This window comes from Rhinolophus hipposideros, assembly GCF_964194185.1.
Source record: "Rhinolophus hipposideros genome assembly, chromosome: 4".
Classification (NCBI taxonomy): domain Eukaryota; kingdom Metazoa; phylum Chordata; class Mammalia; order Chiroptera; family Rhinolophidae; genus Rhinolophus; species Rhinolophus hipposideros.
The window spans coordinates 44928798-44953787 of NC_138050.1; the positions used below are offsets into that span (position 1 = coordinate 44928798).

Consider the following 24990-nt stretch of genomic DNA (forward strand, 5'->3'; position numbering starts at 1 on the left):
CCAAGGACCTTCCATATTAGTTTCTGTTTATTTGTCCTATTTGTAGGAGAATGCCATCTGGATACACCCCTATAAATATTTCCATTCACCAGTCCCACCAGAAAGACACAGGGCTGAGGAGGATGGCTTCATTCTAAGCAAAGTTCACAGTTTTGTGTCTTTCATTTGAGATCTCACGCTCTAGCAGCACAGAAAGTTTTCTGTCCGTAACCCAGGGAAACAGTACCAAAGTGTAAATTTTAGATAGTTGATGAAGTGGTAAAGGCAGTCAATACGTTATGCAGAGTTGAATTTCTGTATCACTGTAAGAAATGCCTCCCTCTACTCCTCTTTCTTTCTCTTCCTTATTGACTCCCCCAAAAGAACATTTATCTAAATCCCATCTCCACCAAACCAAATTGGCAATGTTGAGCTTCCATAGTCCAACTGATACATAAATTTGTATATCTTGCATCTTACATCTATCTATAAAGTATGCAGTTCCCTTTTTTCCTTTCTTCTCTCTTCCCTCCTTTTTTCTATTCCTCCCTTCTTTTCTTCCTTCCTTATCATTTAAATGTTATTTACTTCTGCTTCCTCAGAGATGTACTGATTGAGTCAACAAAATTCTTAGCCTCTTTTGAATGAGCACCAAGATGTCTGTGTTTCCATATACAGTAGCTCTCTTGTCTCAGATGAGACTATGATTTGCCAAGTTAAACAGTCAATGAATTACCTTTTCTGTACTCTGGAAACTTGTTGTGGACTTTACTTCGATGGTCTCTCACCCAGTCCTGTGCTGAGAAAACTCTGATGCTCACCAATGTCCCCATCATTCTGTGGCCTTCCTTCCCTACAAAGAGAAGTATAGCACTAAGCTTAGAGTCTAGCTCTCTTATTCACTGGCAGCTTGATAATTTATCTGGCTAAATCCTCTATCTGTAAAATTAGACAGGAAATGAGATAGGATCATCTAAAGTTCCTTCAAGATTTCAATTATCACTTGCTCTTGCCAGCTGCCATAGCTTAAAGCATCCTCAAAGGAACTGATTTCTCTTTGTGGTGGTTTGCCTTCTCTGGAGAAAAAGGATTCCCCTGATGATAATCACCAATCTCTTTCTTTGACCAATGCCAAGATAATACCTCATGCAGAATTTACAAATTCTTCTCCATGTTTTAGCTTTCATTTAAAAAGTTATCATAAATTCACTGAAGCCATTAGCCCATTCATTAAGCTATCATAAAGGTGTGTGTGTGTGGTGTGTGTTGTGTGTTGCATGTGGGGTCAGGAAGAGATGCAATATGACACAGAGTGACCTAACATAATAAAGTTTCATAGTAATATCTAATTACTGCTACTCACCTCTTTATTATTAATTCCACAATTCCAGCACATAAAATAACTTAATCATTTCAAAATTTGCATGACTAATGGAGTGAGTTCTGATAGAATAAGGATAAGTTTCATAATTAGGTTTTGCAGGGAACTTGTGCAAACCAGTCCATTTATAATTTGGTCAGCTCCTGCTTTTTAATGAGGACACTGAGAGTGACTGAAGCCTCTGGCAGCATTCACTTTATATTTTAATTACCCACAGTAATTCTGACAATTACACACATGTCATAAATCACATCATAATGACCCATGAAGAAAGTATATTTAATTACTGAAGGGGGAGTGCTCAGATTAAACAGGTAGATGGGATATGCTGAAATGTGAACCACATTTGAAACTGAGCTGCCTGATTTTGTGACATGAAAGAACCAGCCTCTGTAACTTGCATTATAGAGAATAAGGAAAGCCATTGCCAAATTTCCAGTTTTAGATCCAACACATAAAAAGTTTTGAAGTCATCACTCCTGTCCCTACAACAAGAAAGACCTGAATAAACTGAAACTTAAAGAGTTTTCTTCACCCATCAGGGAACTGAGGTTGCAGGGCAAACCATCACCCTGAAATCTAGAGAGTCACAGCCAAGGTACACTACCTGGGAAAGGAGCCACTGGAGCCCTAAACTTATAGGAACACTTAACTGGTAATTTTGTTGAATTACTGCAGGTTGAGTGTGGACTTGGTGCAGAATTAGAAATTCCTGGGGGCTACAAGCTTAGAGGGACCTCCATACTTTTGGGGACTTTACCTCCAGGAATTCTACCCAGTTCTCACAGTGAAAATCCCCTCAGTAACTTGCAGCCGAAGAGGAACTATAGTGAAATACACCCAGGGGCTTCTCCATGACAAAGGCCTACTCTCCAGGTAAAAAAGATTTTACCAATGCCTGAGGTAAAGGAATGGCATTTCTCCCACTCTAGCCTTTTTTACCCTTACTGTCTCACCTGAGGAGAGCAGGATGGAGCTAAGATACACTTGTGAAGATCACAAGCCTAAGATACAGGCCCCACCGAAAAACTGAGATTTAATCATAAAATTACATAACCTTCTTCTCTCCTACACTTTACCTCCATACTAACAGGGCTCCAGTATAACAACAGCAATTATAGTTGAAAGAGCCTCAAGGTACAGACTATTCAAGAAAGAGTTCTTAGAGAATCCCAAAGACAATAAAGGAGACAAAATTAAGGACACTAGAGCAATTTGTAACCTGTGGAAGCTACAGCAATAGCAAACATTAAACACAGTGCAACTGCTAGCCAGATTAACATAAAACCTCACATTAGAAATCTATTTACCTTAGTCCTTGTTACCTAATACATCATTTCTCATCTTTTTTTTTTCTCATCATAAGAAGGTGGGGAATAAACACTGTCTGAAGAGAAATAGCAAGTATTAGAATAAGACTCAGATACGACATCATTTATCAGACCGGAAATTTAAAATGAGTGTGATTAATAAGTTAAGGGCTCAAATGAAAAAGGTAGACAATGTGGAAAAACAAATGGGTAATGTAAGCAGAGAGATGAAAACTCTAAAAAAAAAAATCAGAAAGAAATGCTAGAAATGAAAAATACTGTAACAAAATCAAAATGCCTTGATAGGTCACCGGTAGACTGGATAGAGTGAAAGAGAGAATAAGTGAGTTTGAAATTATGTCAACAGAAATTTCCCAAAATGATATGGAAGAGTAAAAAAAAAAAAAAAAAAAAAAGGATAAGAAGACAAAATATACTGAAGAAATATGGGATAATTTCAAAATGTGTAACATATACACAATTGGTATATGAGGAGAAGAGAGAGAATGGAAGACAAAAAATATTTGAAGTAATATTGGCTGAAAATTTTCTAAAATTAATGACAGCAAATCACAGATTCAGAAAGCTCAGAGAATACCAAGAATGATAAATACCCAAATAACTACAACTATGCATATAATATTCAAACTGCTAAAAATAATAGAGAGAGAGAGAGAGAGAAAGAGAATTGTGGAAGGAACTGGGGAGGGTGGGGACACCCCACCTATGAAGGAACAAGGATAACAAATGCAGTGGTGTTTTTTGTTGTTGTTTTTTGTTTGTTTGTTTGTTTGTTTTTTGTTTTTTTTTTTATCAGAAACCCTAATAAAGCATAGAACTGGGTGAGAGACCATCGAAGTAAAGTGAAATGTTTACATTACTGAAAGGAAAAAAAACACCAGCCTAAAATTTTATATGCTGTAAAATTTTCCTTCAAAAGACTTCTCTGGCAAACAAAAACTCAGGGAATTTATTACCATTAGACCTCCCCTGCAAGAAATATCAAAAAGGAGGTAAGATAGCCTTCTCATGAACAAACAAAATGATATAGCTTAGAAATTCAGATCTACATAAAAAAAAAAAAAAGAAACGCATTAGAGAAGGAATAAATGAAGGTAAAATAACAACTTTTACTTTTCTTAATCTAAAATATAACTGTTTAATAATAAAATTGTATTAGGTAATTATAGTATATAGGCACATGAAATGAATAACAACAAAATTATAAGAGATTGGAGGTAGGAACCGGGAAGACTTTCTTATAGGTTACCAGCACTAAACATGAAGCAGCAGAATGTTACTTGAAGGTGGACTTACATTAGTAAAAAAAGTATGTTTCAAATTTAAAGTCAACTTTTAATTTATACACACAAAAAAGTACAAGTAATATGCTGAGAAGATAAAATGGAATCATATAAAATGCTTAATTAAAACCAGAAAAGGCAGGGGGAAAAAAAGGATGGTAAAGAGCAAATACAACAAATAGCAAACAGTGACAAACATGATAAGCAATTGAACTGCATCAGTAATCAGTTTTAATAAGAATGCTGTAAATAAAACAATTAAAAGACAGGTATTGTCAGAGTGAATAAAGAAACAGAACCCAACTATATGCCATCTATACAAAACCCATTTTAAATGTAAATATTTTGATAAATTAAAATGAAAAGATGGAGAAAAATAAACCATGCCAACACTAATTAAAAAGAAAGCTTGAGTAACCATATTAATTTTAGTCATGGATAAAGAGACACATAATGATAGAGTTCAATTCTTCAAGAAGATACAACAGTCGTAAATGTGTGTGTATCTAAAAACGGAACATCAAAATACATTAAGCAGTGATTATTAGAACTGAAAGGGTAAATAGACAAATCCTTAATGTTGGAGATTTCATGACCCCTTATGCAGTAATTGATGAAGTTAGCAGTTAATCAGTAAGGATACAGTTGATCTGAATATTATCAATCAACTTGATTTAATTGATATTTGTAGAATACTCCAACAATAGCAAAATGTACATTCTTAAGTGCACAAAATAGACGACATTCTGGGCCAGAAAATATACATTAAAATATATGAAAGAATTGAAATCATACAAACTACGTTTTCAGAACACAATGTAATTCAATTAGAAATCAATAACAAAAAAGAAGGTGGAAAATAATAACAAAAAGGGAGCTGGAAAATCACCCAAATATGTGGAAACAAACAACTTCTAAATAACATGTCAAAAAAGAAGTCTAAAGAGAAATTTTAAAATGTTTTAAACTAAAGAAAAATGAAAATACAAATTATCAAAATTAGTGGAATGAAACAAAAGCAGTACCTAAAAGGAAATAAATACATATATTAGAAAAGAGGGGAGAAACTAGAGAAAGAAAAAAATTTAAGCCTAAAACACGCAGAAGAAGAGTAATAAAACTGAAGGATAAATCCATTAAAGTGAAAACAGGAAAACAAAGGAGAAAAATCAACAAAAGGTAGTTTTTGAAAATATCAATGAAATGTGTAAACTTACCCAGACTAAACAAAACAGGGGGCATAACTACTGACCCCACAAATATTAAAAGAATCATTCAGAATTCTATGACTTCTATGCATATAACTTGGTAATTCATATGATATGGAACAATTCCTTGAAAGACACAAAGTACCAAACTCACACAAAGAAAAATAAATGATTTGAATAGACCTGTATTTATTAAATAAATTCATTCAGTAATTAATAAACTCCACTGCCTTCTGTAAAAAGCACCAAGCCCAGAAGTTTTCACTGGTGAATTCTACCAAACATTTAAGAAATTATATCAACTCTCCACCCTCTTTTTAAAAAAATTGATGCATAGTGTATACTTCCTAACTCAAGGCCAGCATCACCGTAATACCAAAACCAGATATAGATATAAGAAAGGAAAACTATAGGCCAGTATCTCACAGAAGCATAATGCAAAATATCCTCAACAAAATAAAGGCAATTCAATGCAACAATGTATAAAAACAATTATATTCTACAATCATGTAGGATTTATTCCACCTATGCAAAACAAATTGATCCAACATTGAAAATCAATGTAATTAACTACATCAACAGACTAAAGTAGAAAAATCACATGGTCACTTCAATCAATATAAAAAAAGGCATTTGACAAAATATAACACTCATTCATGATTTAAAAAAAACCTAGGAAAAGAGAGGAACGTTTTCTCATCTTAATAAAGAATATCTACAAAAAAAAAAAAAGACCTACAGGTAACATCAGACTTAACAGTCAGAAACTGAATGTTTTCCCCTTAAGATCAGGAATAAGGCAAGGATACATCCTCTTATCACTCCTACATAACCACATACTAGATGTACTAGCAAGTGAAATAAGCCAAGAAAAGGAAAATAAAAGTTATATAGATTGGAAAGCAAGAAATAAAATTACCTTTCTTCACAGATGACATGATTATCTATAAAAAAACCCAAAGTTTCTACAAAATATACCTGAAGCTAACTGATGATAGCAAAGTCACAGGTTGCTATGAAAAAGTCAATCATTTTCCTATATACCAGCCACAAACAACTGGAATTTGAAACTTTAAAAATACCATTTACAATAGCACCCAAAAAATTACATGTAAATTTCACAAAATATGTATAGGATCTATATACAGAAAAACCTTCTTATGAAAGAAATTAAATTAAATATCAAAATAAATGCAGAAATAGTCCATGTTGATAGACTCAATATTTTAACAATTGACATCTTAACGATGTCGATTCTTCCCAATTTGATCTATGATCTGTAGATGTAACATAACCCCAATCAAAATTCCAGTAAGCTATTTTGTAGATATTGACAACCTGATTTTGTTTATTTGAAAAAGTAAAAGATCTAGAAGAGCCAACACAATACTGAAGAAGAACAAAGTTGGAGGACTCATATCCCACTATTGCAAGACTGACTAGAAAGCTACTTTAATCATGATATCATGGTATTGGTAAAAGAATAGACTCATCAGTCAAAAGAACACATAACAAAGCTCAGAAATGGGTCCAAACAAACATGGTTAATTGATGTTTGACAAAGGAGCAAAGCCAGTTCAATGGAAAAAGGATAGTCTTTACGACAAATGGCAATGGAATCACTGATGCCCATATGTGAAAAACAAAACGAAAAAATCTACATGTAGACATTATACCTTTAACAAAAATTGACTGAAAATGATATGTCTAAATGAATGCAAAACTGTAAACTGCTAGAAGAAAGCACAGGAGAATACCTAGGTTAATTTGGGTTTGTGGATGAGTTTTTACATAAAAATCCAAAAATACAATCCAGAAAAGAAAATATTGTAATATCGGTAAGTTGGACTTGATATTTACCTCTCACTGTAATCCCCATGCACATACAAATAGATATGAATTTCCCTAAAATCATGGAGGGTGAAAGCGATAAGGAAGTTGAATTTGATTTTTGAGTGTGAATCTCTTAGTAAGAGAGATGATCTGGGCTTATAATTATAATTGTCTTAAACCAATAACGAGGCAACACAACTGGCCAAGTTCAGAGATTCAATCAATAGCTCGAATCAGTTACTCAATCTCCAAACAGTAAACCAGCAAATATTTATTGGAAATACAATGGATGCCTCCAGTAATTTCAATGTACCAGACATTGTGCTAGATCCTAGATCACACAGGTGATCTCTATTCTCATGTAATTCAATTAAACATATAGACATTCTCTATAAGCCTTAGAGAGGATGTTTCACTAGTCCCTCATCATCTATAAATCTCAATGTCATATGAGATACTCATAATAATTACAAGGTGTTGTCAACTTCAGTGAGTCAGCCTCTTGGAATGAATCATTCTGGGCAGCTTTTCTAAAACTGTTCTAAGCATCACCATTGTTTACCTAATTTTAGATGGAAATAATCCTAGAAACATAGTAGGCAATTTTCTGATTCTTTATGGATTTCTGATTCTTTTATAATCTTGTATTGATTATAATTTAACTTCTAGATTATTCAGTTGTCATTATGAATGTCAGTAATTATATGTGTGATAATACACAGGACAGTTATAGTTCATTGAATCAGAGAACTTAACCCTATAGGAAAATGAATAGTAGAATGCTATGCTTTGTCTCTTCTTGTGGCTACATTTTTTTAAATGAAAGTTTTGTTGAGATATAATTCAAGTATTATAATAACTTCATCCTCTAAACTGTACAACTCAGTGGTTTTTTAGTTTAGTCACAGAATTATGCAACTATTATGTCTTAAGTTTGGAATAGGTTCATAACTCTCAAAGGAAACTTCATAGTCATTAGCAATCAATTCCCAGTCACCCCTCCCCACATCGTCCAGCAGTCATTAATCTACTTTCTATCTTTATGGGTTGTCCTTTTCTAGACATTTCATAACAATTGAATTATACAGTATATGACCTTTTGTCTCTGGCTTCTTTTACTTACCCTAATGTTTTTAAGGTTTATCTACGCTGTAGCACATCTAGTCTTCATTCCTTTTTAGGACTGAATAATAGTCCATTGTATCAGCACAGTACATTTTATTTATCCTTTCATCAGTTGATAAACATTTGGGTTCTTTTCTAGGCTATTATGAATAGTGCTGTAATGAACATTTATGTACAGGATTTTGTATGAGTACATGTTTTCAATTATCTTGGATATATACATAGAAGTAGAAATGTTAGGTTATAAGATAACTTACATGGATACCATTTTGAGGAACTGTCAAAATATTTTGCCAAGTGGATGCTCCATTTTGCAATTATACCAGCAATGCATGAGGGTTCCAATTTTTGTACATCCTCTCTAACACTTGTTATTGTTTATCTTTTTTTTTATTATAGCCATCCTGGTGGGTATGAAGTGACATCTCATTATGGTTTTTATTTTAATTTCCCTGATGCCTAAGGATGCTCAGAATCTTTTCATATGGTATTGGTCATTGGATGTTTTCTTTGGAGAAATGTCTATCAAGCCTTTTACCCATGTTCAAATTGGGTTGTCTTTTGGTTTTGAATTGTAAGTGTTATTTATATATTACTGACAAAGTTCATCATCAGATATATTATTTATAAATATTTTCTCACATTTCATAAGTTTTCTTTTTAGTTCATGGAGTGTTTTGAACCACAAAGGTTTTTAAATTTGATGCCATCCAAATTGTCTGTTTTTTCTTTTATTGCCTGTACTTTGGTGTTATATCTAAGAAACAATTGCCTAATCCAAGGTTTTGAAGATTTGTACCTGTTTTCTTCTAAAAGTTTTATACTTTTAGTTCTACATTTAAGTCTTAGATTCATTTTGAGTTAATTTTGTGTAAGGTATAAGGTAAGGGTTCAACTTCATTATTTTCCGTGTGGATATCCAGTTGTCCCAGCAGTATTTGTTGGAAATACTTCTCTTTTCCCCCATGAATTATGCTGGCACACTTGTCAAAACTGAATTGACCATTAAGGTAAGAGTTCATATCTGGACTGTTAAATCTATTTCATTGATCTATGTATCTATCTTTATGTGAGTAACACCCCATCTTGACTAATATAATTTGTAGTAAACTATGTAGTCCTACTCCTACTTGGAGTATGTTGAGCTTTTTGGACGTGTAAATTAAGGTTTTCATTAAGTTTGGGAAGATTTGGGTCATTATCTATTCAAATATTCTTTCTGCCTCTTTCTCTGTCTTTTCTTTCTAGAACTCCCATTATGCGTATGTTGGTACACTTGATGTCCCAGTTTTCTGAAATTTTGTTCAGATTTCTTCTCCCCGCCTTTTTTTCCCCTCCTATTCTTCAGACTGGATAATCCCCATTGACCTATATTTAAATTTGTTGATTCTTTCTTCCACCAGCCCATATCTGTTGTTGAACCCCTATAGTGAAAATATTTTCAGTTATTATACTTTTCAACTTCAGAGTTTCTGTTTGGTTATTTTTATATTCTATCTCTTCACTGATATTCTGTATTTGGTAATACATTGTTCTCATAGGTTTCTTTAGTTCTTTATACATGATTTACTTAAGTTCTGTGACCATATTTATAATAGCTATTTTGAAATCTTTGCCTAGTAAGTCCAAAGTCTGCTCTTCCTCAGGAGCACTCTCTATTGACTGCTTTTTATTCCCTCCATGTGGACAATACTTCCATCATCGTTGTGTCTCATAATTTCTTGTTGAAAGCCACATATTTTTAATAATATAATGTGACAGCTCTGGAAGTTATTTTCCTCTTTGCCTCAGAGTTTGCTGTTATTGTTGTCTCTTCTATTTGTCTAGTAACTTTCCTGAACTAATTCTCTAAAGTCTATATTCTTTGTGGTGTGTTGACATTGAAGCCTCTACTCACTCAGCTTTGTGGTTAGCAAATGACTGTACTGAGATTTCCTTAAATGTCTTGAATCAGTAATCTCTCTGCCTTTGCCAGGGGGTTCTGTGTGCATGTTGAGGAATGCCTTCAACATGTTAGCAGTTTACATCTCTGCCTTAGCCTTCACTTCCTGCTTGTGTAGAATCTTAAGGTCAGCCAAAGGGAAAGGATTAGGGATATCTTAGGTTTTTCCTGTGGTTTTCCTTTAGATCCCCAGAATGAGTTAAGTCAAAGTTTTTCAAAGCCTCCAGTAGACTTCTCATTCTTCAGCTTTTTCATTGAAGGTTTTGTTTAGCCTTTTATTTTGCCACACTGCTATCTCTACCTCAAGTATCCAGAATTTTAAGCAATTGCTGCACATCATTTTTGGAAAATTCCCCAGGGGAACCAGCTCTTCCCACTGAGAAAACTCTGAGTCAGTTCAAATAAAGGTAAACCTTTTTATTGGGTATCTTGAGGGAGCTGCCATAAAGCTGAAATAATGATATTTTCTGTGAATAGGACTTCTGGAGAAGCTCAGATCTATTATCTCCTCTTCAGTGGCTGCTACACTGCCAGTTTTTATAGCTATATGATTATGACTCCATTGGATTTAAAGACTATGGTAGAGCTGAGGAAAGAGGGATAGGAATAAGGCAAGTTAAGATGCCACAAAATTCACTTATCAAAAGTCTTCCAATTTTATTCAAATTAACAGTTCTTGGATTCTTCAAACCTTTGGTTACTTTCCACAGTTCTGGAAAAAATTGATTTTAAGAATTTTTGTCAGTGTTCTCATGATTTTATCAAAGAGTGAATTTTTGGAGATCTTTATTGCCATTTTGGAAGTGCTTTCCTCCATGGCTACTTTTTAGTTTGTTTTTCATCTTCCTATTGAATTTTCAATGACCCCTTAAGCTGATATAAAACTGTTTACAACAGCTCTTTTCTTCAACTATAATTTGCCATTTTTACTCTGAAAATCAAAAAACTAAACATGTTAGAATTATAGATAATGCATGTAAAAATTTACTTTTAACAAATGCTACAGGGACTATGTGATATGCTCTGTGCAAATGTTATGTTAAAATGACGCCAAAGTCTGTTCTAGATCAGAGGTCAGCAAATTACGGCCTGAAAGCCAAATTTAGCTTACTACTTGTTAGTGTATGGCTTGCAATGGCAAAGCTACATGTTTAATTTGCAATTACAGTGTAGTTGTGCTACAAGAATGCAATATACGTTGACATTATTCGATTAAGCACTTATCCTAGTTCACAGTAAAGCGCTGGTTTAAAAAATATATAATTAAAAAGACTATTTTATCACGACAGAATTTGTAAACAAAGTTTGCTTGTGAATGGCTCATTTGATAGCCAAGCAATGGAAGTCATTTACTGATAATGAGTCAATTAAATTGTGTTTGATTCCAAGATGTGTGTTCAGAGAAAATAAAGTTGTTTAACACTATTAACCTTTCTGCAAAAAGGGTTGAGAAATCGACATTGGGAGCAATATCAATAGTGAATTAAAAAATAGGGCAAATGATTTTGAGTGGTTTTCCTTAACTCCGTAAAAGACAAGAAATGTCGTTGATACTGTGTAGTTGTTTATTAAAAAAGTCAATGCCGAGTTTGAAGCAACTGAAAAATTAGCCTATCTGTACAGTCTACATGGCACTGTAGACTACATTTCCCTGTGAAAATATATTTTAAAAGTTGAGAAAACACTAATTTAGTACAATCTGAAGTAGAATCTGCTAAGATGTGTTACAATCAATAGTAGTAAAAAATACATGTGAAGCAGAAAAAAATTTTTATTAGACAAATTTACAAAACTTCTGAAATGCAAAGTATGTAAAGACTGGTTATCCATTGTATTATTCATCAACAGATATTTTGTGGAAAATACTTGAATATATCACAAGTTATTTGGCCAATAGTGTCAATGGTGAACTTCATTTGCTTTTGTGGACTTCACCATTGTTAGTTCTGTGAGTTTTTTGTCAGAAATAGAAACTGAATATTATGATTAGCCTCACTAAAAAGCAGTTCAAGAGCTTAGCAGTGGTAAAGATTTATTGTAATTTTTTGAGCTCTGGGTCAAGACAAATTTTTCTGAATGAAAATGCCCTCAGTCACTGTTGTTGAACACTAAATGGGCTTAAAACTTAGCATTCATTGTAGGTTTGATCATTTTTCTTAATGAAATCAGCATACAATTAAAATACAAAACAGAGCTTACATGTGAAATGTATTCTATGATGAAGTCATTACAATGACAATTACTGTTCTTCCAATCACAAGTAATATCGTGCTTCTTTATACACTTTTCATGATGTCAAAAGTTAAAACAGGAAGTGAGAACATTATTTCCACACAAATTTACAGGGAATATATTTTCTGATTTTAGTTTCACAGGTTTTTGTTTTTCATTTTTTAATTTGATTCAAATACAAAGGAAATTTCTGTATTTTTAGTTTCATTTCACAATGAAATTGAGGAGTGTTCCACCTAACCTAATATTGCTAGTGATTAATCTGCTGTATAATGACATGCTAAAAGGCAAATATTGAGAGAAGAGTCTAACAGAATTTCATAAATGCCTTCTCAGTGATGAATATGCTCAATTAGAATCATATGCTCATGGAGAACTATCAATATTTGGAAGTATTTCTCTGTGTGAAAAGACATTTTCAAAGATGATATATGTTAAAACTCATTAAGGTCAGCATTGACATATGAATCTTTGCAATTGATTTTGATGATAGAAAACACTAAGTTTGAATGCCAATTAAGTGAAATGCCTTTTAAAATTCCTTTATTTTCATTAGTAGATCTGTAATACAAAAATACTTATTATTATTATGTTTTGCATATCCTCAATGAAAAATTTTGAAAATTTATTCTCTCTTGTTATACAACAACTTACATAATATTAGTTTTGCCTCTTGGCCTGCAAAGCTTAACAGTTTTACTACCTGGCCCTTCACAGAAAAAATTTGTCAGTTCTGTTTCAGATAGTTAAGTTGACCCGTATCACATCAGAAGTCTGGAAATAATGGGTAAAAATGGGTAAAGATTAATTTTAGGATAATTTGGTGAAAGCAATAATCCTTATCACAAACTACTACTAAAGTTTTGAGTTTAAAAGGGTGTTGAAAAGCTTGGAAAAGTAGAGATGAATAAAGAGCACCCACATAAAGAACAATTGACTCTTTAATAATATAATCTCAATTTTACACTGAAAAAAATATATAATGCATATTTATATATATACATGTATATACATATATATATATATTTATATATACATATACATGTATATACACATATATATTTATATATATACATATGTGTATATATATAGAATCAAAGAGTAAAATAAAATAATCATTAAAAACCTGAAATTTTGTTTAGTTACTGTTAGACTTTTGGCCTGGAATCCTGAGTGAAAGAGAATGGGTTCCTGTGAGATGGTTAAATGAAAGAGGTTGGGAGATTTCAGAGAACATGTAGTTTCTTTACTCTTTTACAGAGTGATGAGAGCTCAGATATAACTTGGAATCCATCTCCATGGAAATTTTCTTTTTCTTTTAAGAATTTTATTAAAATATAACTCACATACAATATTATATTAGTTTCAGGTGTACACCATAGTTATTCAATATTTATATACCTAAAGAAGTGGTCACCATGATAAGTCCAACAACTATCTGACATTATCACAATATTATTAACTATATTCCCCATGCTGTATGTTACATCCCCGTGACTTATTTGTTTATACTTGGAAATTTGAACTTCTTACTCCCCTTCACCTTCCCCCTCCTTTTTTAATTTTTCAATTACAGTTAATATTCAGTATTATTTTATATTAGTTTCAGGTGTACAGCATAGTGGTCATACATTAATATACTTTATGAAGTGATCCCCCTGACTAGTCTAGTACCCACCTGGCACTATACACAGTTATTACCATATTATTGACTATATTCCCTATGCTGTACTTTATATCCCCATGACTATTTCATAACTACCAATTTGTACTTCTTAATCCCTTCACCTTTTTCACCTTGCCCCTAAACTCCCTCCCATCTGGCAACCATCAGCTTGTTCTCTGCATTTATGAGTCTGTTTCTATTTTGTTCGTTTATTTTGTTCTTTAGATTCCACATAAGTGAGATCATATGGCATTTGTCTTTCTAAGTCTGACTTCACTTAGCATAATACCTTCCAGGTCCATCAATGTTGTTGCAAATGGTAAGATTTCATTCTTTTTTATGGCCAAATAATATTCCATTGTATAATTGTACCCTATCTTCTTTGATTGTCTATTGGTGGGCACTTAGGTTGCTTCCATATATTGGCTGTTGTAAATAGCACTGCAGTGAACATAAGGGTGCATATATCTTTATGAATCAGTGTTTTGGATTTCTTTGAGTAAATACCCAGAAGTGGAATGCTGGGTCATAAAAAAAATTTTATTTTTTTTTAAGGAACCTCCAAACTGCTTTCCATAGTGGCTGCACCAATTTATAATCCCACCAACAGTGCACAAGGGTTCCCTTTTCCCCACATCCTCACCAACACTTTTGTGTTGATTTATTGATGATAGCCATTCTGACAGATGTGAGATGATATCTCATAGTGGTTTTTTTTTTTGGTTGTTTGCTTTTTCATGGTGGTTTTTATTTGCATTTCTCTGATGATTAGTGACATTGAGCATCTTTTCATATGTCTATTGGCCATCTGTATGTCCTCTTTGGAGAAATGTCTATTCAGGTCCTCTGCCCATTTTTTTAATTGGATTGTTTGGGTTTTTGGTTTTGTTTGTTTGTTTGTTTTTATGGTGTTAAATTATATGAGTTCTTTATATATTTTGGGTATTAACTCTTTATCTTATGTATCTTTTGTGAATACCTTCTCCTATTCAATAGGTTGTCTTTTCATTTTGTTGATGGTTTCCTTCACTGGGCAGAAGGTTTTTAGTTTGGTGTAGTCCCATTTGTTTATTTTTTCTTTTGTTTTTCTTGCCCAAGGTGACATATCAGAGAAAATGTTGCTAAGGGTAATGTCTGAGAGTTTACTTCCTATGTTTTCTTCTAGAAGTTTTATGGTTTTGGGTCTTACATTTAAGTCTTCGATCCATTTTGTGTTTATTCTTATATATGGTATAAGAAGATGGTTTACTTTCATTTTTTGCATGTGTCTGTCCAGTTTTCCCAACAGCATTTATTTAATAGACTGACATTTCCCCATTTTACTTCATATTCTCATATCCTCTTCTTCTCCTTCTCCCTCTCCCTCTCTCTCTTATAAATGGCTACAACTAAAAAACAGTATTGGAATGGCAACAAATGCCTTGCAAAAGTTCCTTCTGGAGCTTAAAAAGTAGGGGTAAGAGTTTAGGCATTCAGATTGTTTCTTGATGCAACAGGCCTCAGTTTCAAGAAATTCATATGTGAATGTCATCCATATAGTCACATATAAGACAAGTCAAGGACTTGATGTGTTGCAGAACCTTAATTTCAGATTAGAGGGGAACGGAACTGTATGAGCATTCTACTTTATCCCTTTTGTTCTGATTCATTCTTAATTTAAAAGGCTAAAACATAGGGAAAATCTAACTAAGAGTGCTCATGACTTTCCTGCCTTTTACGGCTGTCTCACCCTGGGACTCTTATGTCCCACACACACACACACAAAAACCTGCTCTTACCTTTCATCCCTAATAACAGCCCTACTTTAATCACTTTTTCTTGTTAAAGAACACTAGCCCCAACCTTCTCCCTCCCACCAGAGACCCCTAATTCTAACTTTTCACCTCTAATCAAGGCACAACACTTTTAAAAAATAGACATCATGTAACGCATAGAGCAGAAGAGGGCTCCATGTCATGAGTGATCCCAAGTGGCTTCCATCTCCATTATCTCCATTGCTTCTTGACAGGTCACTGGTGCTAAGTAAAATGTTATAATACTCAGGATGCCTTTATTCAACAGGCTTCCTTCCAGTGATGGCTTCCAGATGTGAGGAAAATTTAAAAGTCTGTGGCCCTCAACACATCATTAGGTCCTTCCAATGTTTCCAAAAGTCTGTAATCACCAGCCCACTAATAATTTGTCTCCATTTTGACATCCAGCCATAGGTATTTCAGAGAAATTAAGGAATGTGGATAAGAATATTTCACAAATAACTTCCTCTTTCTAAGGGGAAAAACTCTAATAGTATTCATGTACCCTGAAATTATTTTTATTTCCTCTGCACAATTTGTACTTTTCAATTTGACACCCCCCCCCCCGACACACACACAGACACATACAGAGATAAGCACATGTGCACACTCACACCAGTAACATTTTGATGGATGCTATTTTTTCCAGTCCCAGTTTCTTTTGGGGAGTTATTGTTAGTAATTGCCCAGGCCAAGCCTCTCATCCCACTACATAAGGAAAACATTTTTGTGATGCTACTCTCTGACCCAGGCTTAATCCTGTAAAACTTTAGAAAGTATATCAATACAATGAAAAATGAGCTTATTTTCAGATACTTCAAATTTCTACTTCCCACCTCCCTATCCCACCAAAAATATAAAAATAAAAGTATTTTGCTTAAAATTTCCATTTGTTTCAGCAATGTGTTTTAGTGTAGAAAGTATCGGAGTAACTGATTTAATCATTCAGTTCCTAATCCATTGAACAGAGAAGTCTATATACCAAACTGTCTATGGAAGGAAAAGATATTTCATTTAGGTCAACCTCTATATTTACTAAGTCATTTGATATTTAAAATGTGTTGGGGGGTATGGGAAAGAGCACCTAAAAATATAATCTCATGCTGTACAGATTGGCTGAGGAAATTGTTGCCAATTAGATGTGAGGCTTGCTCTAAGCCCCAGGCTCTTCTGCCCAGGGCTCAAACTCTAGCCTTTATTAAAGGTACCTGCGGCTAGGGGTCATGCCTCTTTTGTCCTCACATTGTGAGAAGTCCCAAATGCAATATCCATAAAATATACAGGCATTTAAATAAGGTTCCATCTGGGGAATGGGTGAGGAAGAGGGAAGTTGTGTGGTGTTTTTTTTTTAATCTTTCTCCTTGATCTTTCGTCTGGTAACAATTTAAGTTCTGAGATGCCTACATACATGTTTGCACAGAAAACACTTTGCAAAAAAGTGATCAGTTTGTACTCATCTGCAATAAAGCAAACCATAGCAGAAGTGCTCAAATGTGAGCTCAGATGTGGGTTTATCTATTAGAAATACCAATCTATTATTCTTGCCTTCACCTGGGTTGGGGCCACTCTGACCTTGGATCTAACTTCTAAGCAAGACGGTGGGAAAAAAATGTCTTTGCAGAGATTTTAAATGTAAACATTGAAAACAGAGGCCATGGATTTGATAGAGTCCATCTGCAAAGCACCATTTAAAGGCAAACAGAACATTCTATTCCTAGCTGATTTGGTTTACTTTAGAATACAGTTTACATTCTCCTATGTAGACTGAAATAAGATAACACTGACTACAGTGATATCCTGAATATTAATACACCTCCTTTTTAAAGTGCCATTTACAGATTTTTTTAAAAAATCACACCTACAGTCTTTATTATTAATGTTTATAATTCCACAATGATTTCGTGAAGACTTTACATGTGCAAAGAGTCAGGAGACAGAAATCAGAGGGAAGATGGAAGATATAATTCACAGGAACCTGCTTGTCTTAAAACATACAGGGCTCTGGCCACCCAACTATTTTTTCTTCCACTGAACATATAGATGAGCCAAACTCATCTATAGATGTAGAAGTGTGGGCAATTTTCTGAACACACTGTGAAAGGTTTTCTGGGCATACTGTTTCAATTGTTTTAGTCTTTCTTCCCCTTTCTAACTCTTTCCCTAGGAACTTTTCATATTAGCATGGAAAAGCATCCTCACTCTGACGGAGGAACCAGTTTCAGTCCTGAAAGCCTCCTGTCCTGGAAGGCCTTCAGTATTAAAGCATGTCCTGAACCAACCAGAATAGTCAGTCACCCAAGTTGCCCCACAATGGGTTTCTTATTCCCCTCCTTTCCTAAGGTTTTCTCACATGACAACCAAGAGGGCATGGTGCTTATATAGCTAGCCTGCTGTCAATGTATGTCCCATCCCATGAGATTTCATGGCAGGTTTTCTCTCATTTTACCCAGTAAAGGAGTCTCAGCAAGGATATCTGGTCAACCTGGAGGGAGGGCACATTTCCAGTTGTACGCTTTCCCTTTCTAATGGAAAAGGAAGTGATCACAGAGGCCTTGCTAAAAGAGAAGGTAGATTGTGTTCTGCCTTCCTGAGATTCTCCATGGTTACTTCATTCTGAAAGTTTCTCAGAGCTCCCAGGAGCTGTTTTCCCCGTGCTCATGCACAGATTCCTAGGGGATTGGACTAAAAAATTATCCATGTTTTTAAACCTTTAGCTTCCCTCCAACGTAAAAATAGTGCTTTGTCATGAATAAATGACAACCAGATGAAACCCAGAAAAATAAAATTGAAATGTGGCCATAAAGGCTCATATTATGAAATTTGACTATAGCATGTGTGTAGGTGTGTAAGGATGTATGTATATGCGTGTAAGATCTAGAGAGAGAGGATAGGCGGGAGAGGGAGAGAATGGTGTAGGATAGAGGGAGAAGCCCTAGTTATACAACTTGCCCTCTCATTTCAAATTTCAGGTGATTTTCTTTTTCTCAATTCACAAAATCCCGTGGTCAGAATTGACAATCAATGAGTATTTTCAGGTTAAATATGGGCTGAATAGCCTTGTCACTACATGCAAAGTCATTGGAGAGAAGGCAGTTGTAACCTGCAAATCACAAAATCTTCAGTAGCATTAAAGGCGTCCTGGGACTAAGGATTTTTCCTCCAGTTTTGGTGGGAACTAGATCACTACCATCAGGAGACTGTTGCAATGTATTTTTTCAAAGATTGAACCAAGGAGGGCACTGAAACTGCTGGATACATTCCTCCCTTTCTCCCAACCCTCAGCCAAGGGAATTCTTTCTATGCTAAGACTTCATGAAACTTGTTATTTTTATTTAACTTAAGTCTTGAGCAAAAAATATATTGTTCTACATCCAGGCCACAATACTCCCTCCTAAGAATTGACAAGTCACCTGTGGAGTTTTAAGGTTTCAAATGGAATGGTCACAAGCCAAGATTTGTTAACATATCCAAAAATGAGGGTTGCGAGAGAAAAAGAAAAAAAAGACCTGTAGGTGCCTTTTGAACTTTCTAATAGGTATTGTGAACAGTAGAGGATCTCACCCATTGGTAGATCATCTTCAAGAATAATCTGAGTCAAGTCTGTAAGTTAAAGGAAATAATGATCTGGCACTGAAACCTACCCTACCTTCTTGATAGAGGTTTTTCTGTATAGTTGAATCTCTTTCTCATCAGGTGCTACCATTGGAAACAAAAGGCACGCTGTCTTTCATTTATATTTCTCGTTAAGTGATAGAAGTCATACAGGCTAAGTTGCTATGGACAAGGCAGAATAAAAGTTCTCTTCAGAATAGTTCCAGAAAGCAGAGAGGAAAAGCCTGCCCTCCTTAACTGGGTCATGTTTAAGCATGTGCTTGCAAGACATTGACTTCATGCATATGAAAACAGCCTGAAGAAAGGCAGTCATCAGCAAAGAAAACTGGAGGCTTTATTCACATGCTCTGCATGTGCACAAGTAGACTGGCTGCAAAAACTGTTCTCACCCAGCACACTTGACCCATCAATTTCCAAAGGTGGATGTCAGAGATATGACTCTGAGAACATTTCAAGGTTCAATGCATCCTGGACAGTCCATGTGGAAGTACCACACTTTGCTTCTACAATAAGAAACCTATCTTGTGATCAGTGAACCAACCCCACCTTTATCCCAAACATGTCTTGCTCAGGGTCCTCTCAGATAACTCCCACCATGTTTCTTGCTAGGTTGTCTTACATAGAAAGCCTCCTCACTCAAGAAGCTTCTACCTGTGGTCAGAATGTGGCCTTTTCTTTTGTCTTGAATAACCTGGATGGTGCCCTGTGGCTACCTTTTTCTCCGCGAGCATCAGCCTTTATGTTATAAAGAAAAAAAAAGAACTTCTTTCCAAGTTGTAAGACTGCTAATATTGCACATTCTCATAGATGATTTATTAGTCTCTTTAGGAAGGTATATTTCTGCAAGGATCATGTCATTTGCAAGGCATATGGCAGAAGGGAGCTTTAGTTCAGGGATGGTGAACTAAATTGCATCAGGTTTTGTTTTGGCAAGGACACCAGATGGATGCCTTTATGATGAAGTGGGTTTCCTCCAGCCTTTTCTTTTATGCAGGTCTCCAACAGGTGTTTCCTCTAAGGCATATCTGTTTTCCATAACATCAGAATGAAGAAAGGAATGAAGAATAAAGATGTGTGTGACAGCTTGTGTACATAGACCATGCTTTTATTATGATAGAAAGTGTATAGTGAATGATTTGCTATTCCGACTCAAGTTAAAATGTGCTTGGGAGAAGATCATCTTCCATTGGCCAAAAGGGCATGTAAAATCAGACCAAGGACTCTTCATTCATTATGGGGAGGAGGAGAAGTGGGGAAAAGCTAAAGAAAGTGACCAGAAAAAAAGTAGTGGCAGTTGTTGTAGACTTGAATGCGAAGGTCAGAGAGCAGGAAGCCACTTCCCTAAAGGTAACTTTGTACATTATATCAACATTTGAGGGAAGGTGTCCAGGAAACTACACATGGAGAGGAAAGAAGGTTCTATGAATGAGTAGCATAGTCAGTTCTCGAAATCCTGATAAAAATCAAAACCAAACTCGGGTCTTAGGTGTGTTCCGTTTACCAAGCTTGGCATAGCCATCACCATGATCTTGTCTAGTACCATTAAGAGAGGCTGTGAGGCTGAGGCTCCTAGGTTCTGAGTGATAGATATTTAAACCACCAACAGTCATGTTAATTTAGTGAACAAGGTAACCCATTTTGGTCAAACTGACCTTGAGGCTTACATTATAACATCTTCTGGCTACGTAAATGAACAGAATTCACTAAATTTATAGGTAGGTCTTAAATGGAGAAGGAAATGAGGATTGAATCTTGACTTTGGCTGATCTCATTGGCAGTTAGCCTTTCTATTCTTCTGAACCCTTCTCCAGTGCCCTATCCTCCCACCCCAGCTTCTCTTTCTGGGCCCTCTCTCTATCCCACTACTTTAGGTCTGACACTTCAACTTCAGTTTAAGTAAGTTCTTTTGTCTGAAAAATGATGACTTAAGATACCTATTTAGAAACTAACCTGGTTAAAAGAGAGAAAATTTGCTTAACATTATGCTGGAATCTGAGTCTTTGGACCAAGTATTGAATAAAAAGCTATATTAATTCACAGGGAAAACCCCCTAACCCTTCAGCACAGAGAACAATAGGTTGTATTTCTCCCAGGATGTATAATACAATCTCACAGGAGAATGCTGTCATTAGGTACTAATTACCTGAAGTATGACATGATACAACATGTCCCAAAAGATGTTTCGAGGGATAATAAAAGATATTTTACATAAATAAATAAAATAAGTAAGTACATAAGTAAATAATAAAACATTTTGTGGTCAAGTAAGTATGTGAAAACCTGGATTATACAAATTTTAAAGGATTTCTTTTTTGGCAAGGCTTTTTAGAACCTTAATAGGCTACGGTGCAATATGAATCTCAAAGAGGGGATATTCTTTAAAAAATTTATTTGACTACAGAAAACATTTCCTTTTGACTTATCCAGTTACTGATATTCCATGGAACATGTTTTTAAGAAAAGGTACTTGTGTTAAGATAGGATGGACTTAAGCTATGGTAACAACCATGAAATGTCACTGGCTTAACACAACAAAAGTATATTTCTTGTTCATATTATATGTCTAACACAGGTCAAGGAGGGCAGGGCCCTCTCCTCCACATAGTCACCCATGTACTCAGGCTGGTCATCTGTACAGTAGGTTAGAAGAGAGCTTGAAGAACTGCATGGGGGCCTGTCGCTATGGCAATGTGAGCAGCAATGATATGATCACCTTGGGCCAAGGCATTTAAAAGCCCGGGTTTGATTCTTCAGTATTTTTCTTTCCCCTGGCCTTAATGACTGAGGAGGATGCATGTTTCATGTGTGTGGTCTAAGATGATAGAGCCTCTGTCCCTCTAAGATTCTGAGTGGCTATGTGAAGCAGAGACACCTGTTCACCTGAGGAAAATATATAGTGAGAAATAACCGATGTTGTGTTAAGCCCCTGGGATTTTGATGTTTTGGTGTTTAATTTCTGCAGACTACCCCTAGATTCTCTTGATTTAAATAGGTCCTTTTGAACCACATACTCTCTGTGATTCTAAAGAGTTTTGTAAAGTACAACATAGAGAATATAGTCAATAATGTCATAACAACTATATACAGTATCACGTGTATACTAGACTAATCAGGGGGATCACCGCATAAATTATGTAAATGTCTAACCACTATTCTGTACACCTGAAACTAATATAAAATAATATTGAATGTCAACTGTAACTGAAAAAATAAATAAATAATTGTTTTAAAAGGTTTCTCTCTTTCCTAACAAGCAAATATGCATTCCTTAGGATATGAGTGAGTTTTTCATAAGATCATCTAACCCTTGTGGTGACTGAATATATAATATGATAAGTGTTGTGCCTAACAGCAGTGTGGAATGATCACATAGAGGGCTTTGCCAAGACTTACATCAAGATTAGAGAAAAGTCTAGCCAAATGCAGGCCAGTATAGAAGCTATAAAAATTGCAAAATTCATTTAATCAGTAAAAATGTTTCAACAGAGACACATAAGGAAAGATATCAAAAGGAGAGAGAGGAAAATAGACTAGAGAGAGAAATGCCACCCGTGACTTTATCTCGCAGCCTTCTAAATTGTGTGTTCAGGCAATCACCTCTTGTGATTTCTCCCAAGCAATAGTAGCCTCATGAAAGGAGTAGCAAAATTAAGAGCAGAAATAACTACCTTCAAGGCACATATAATCAAAGGTAACAGGACTGATGTGTTTGTTAAACACACAAAGGTGCATATGCACGTGTGCACACACATGCACACACACACACACAATCCTTGTGGTTTTTTATTTTTTTTTAATTGGGCAATGTTGGGGAGCAGTGTGTTTTTCCAGGGCCCATTAGCTCCAAGTCAAGTTGTTGTGGAGGGAAATCTAGTTGTGGAGGGCTCAGCTCAGCTCAAAATCTAGTCGCCATTTTCAATCTTTAGTTGCAGGGGGCGCAGCGCACCATTCCATAAAGGAATTGAACCGGCAACCTCGTGCTCTAACCAACTGAGCCATCCGCCCACCTCTCCAGTAGCTCAGCGGCGGCTCCTTGTCTTCAATCTAGTTGTGGAGGGCGCAGCTCACCGGCCCATGTGGCAAAGCTCACCTGCCCATGTAGGAATCAAACCGGCAACCCTGTTGTTCAGAGCTCACTTTCTAACCAGCTGAGCCATCTGGCTGCCCCAATTCTTGTGGCTTTTGCCCAAAGTGTTTAGGATGTCTTCAGCTATGATACAATCTGGACATCCGCTCCTGGTATCTTTCAGGCACAAATCTTTGTCCTGGAGTCTCACAGACCTGCGGTCATTCTCCTCATGTTATTCTTCACTTTAGGCTCGAAACTCTAATGAATTTGACCTCTTGGCTTTGTTACTCCAGAGCCCCAAATGTTCTCAGGCTAACTCTCCATTCTGTCTCGTAGGCCTTTTCTCTATGAAGATTCTGACTGTCTTGATAGCAGTGGCATGTTTCACCGGTGTAAAGCAACCCCTTTGGATGAGGTGATTCTGGTAGGTGATCTTGCACCAAATCTTAAATAAAATAAAGTTTCTTTTAGGATAAATGATGCCCTTCACTAAACATAAGGACCTGCCATTTCTCTTTGTAATCTATGAAAATTGGAGGAAACACATACCTCAACAGCCAGATAAATGGTTTGCAGGGTAACAGATGTGGCATTTGAAAAAGACTATGTGGATAATATGCTGGTATTTAAAATAATTAGATCAGATTCTTCAACTACTTCTCCCCTCCTTTAACAGTTTAGCTGAGTCAGTTATTCAGAATAATGTTCTTCTGAAACTGTTGTTTTGCTAGTAAATCTAATTAATTTAAATGCACCAGGGAAACCTATTTACAAGAACTCTGCAGTCTTTCCTTTTTTAAAGTAAATAAACATTTTTGTAATTTTTTAAAAGTTTTTTTTAAGTTTAGTAGTTTTTCTTAAAGCTGGCTATAATTATACTTAACACATTAGCCATGAATGTATCACCTAGACATTTGCCCCTACAACATGGGTGAATCTTTAAAGATATTAGAATCCTATCCCTATCTCTGTTCTCTCAAGGAGATAAACTAACTCAGCTCCCTAAAATGCCATCAACTAAGATGTAAAAAGCCTTGTATATCCTAACCAAGGCTCTGATACCTGCTTTCTGGATCCCCATGTAGTCTCATTTTCCAGACTTAGAAACTCAAGTATGATCTCAGTGGTTTACCTTGTAAGCAATAGTTGGTATACTAACTAGTAAAAGTGGTATACTAACTAGTAAAAGTGATAGACTGAATGTTGTATGAACCTTATATAATTTTTTAAACTGTGACTAATTAACAGTTATGAATTTTTCTTGCTTTCCAAAAGTAGTTTAGTTCACTTCTTTCTGTTAAACACACACACACACACACACACACACACACACACACACACACAATCCTTGTGCCTCACTCAGTGCCAGTGCCCTGACAGAATATGTTTCAATTTTTGTAAAAGCATGATCAATAATTCGATCAGAAGCACAAAATTGTCAGAGCTGTTATGTCAACTAGAAAACTATTGGGATTGCTGAAACTCACCATTTTAGCAATTATGTCCTATATTAACCTGAGTGAAATAAATATCCAT

The 24990-nt window shown here is 35.3% G+C and overlaps 1 protein-coding gene across 1 annotated transcript in view; it reads left to right on the top strand.

Moving 5' to 3' along the window:
- KCNU1 (potassium calcium-activated channel subfamily U member 1) overlaps nt 1–24990 on the top strand; it is a gene marked incomplete at both ends in the record, with an annotated part of 120650 nt that overhangs the window by 70919 nt on the left and 24741 nt on the right. The window contains one exon of the mRNA XM_081046664.1: nt 23791–23878. Within this exon, the coding sequence (XP_080902790.1) occupies nt 23791–23878 (88 nt within the window). The remainder of the gene's footprint in view (nt 1–23790; nt 23879–24990) is intronic.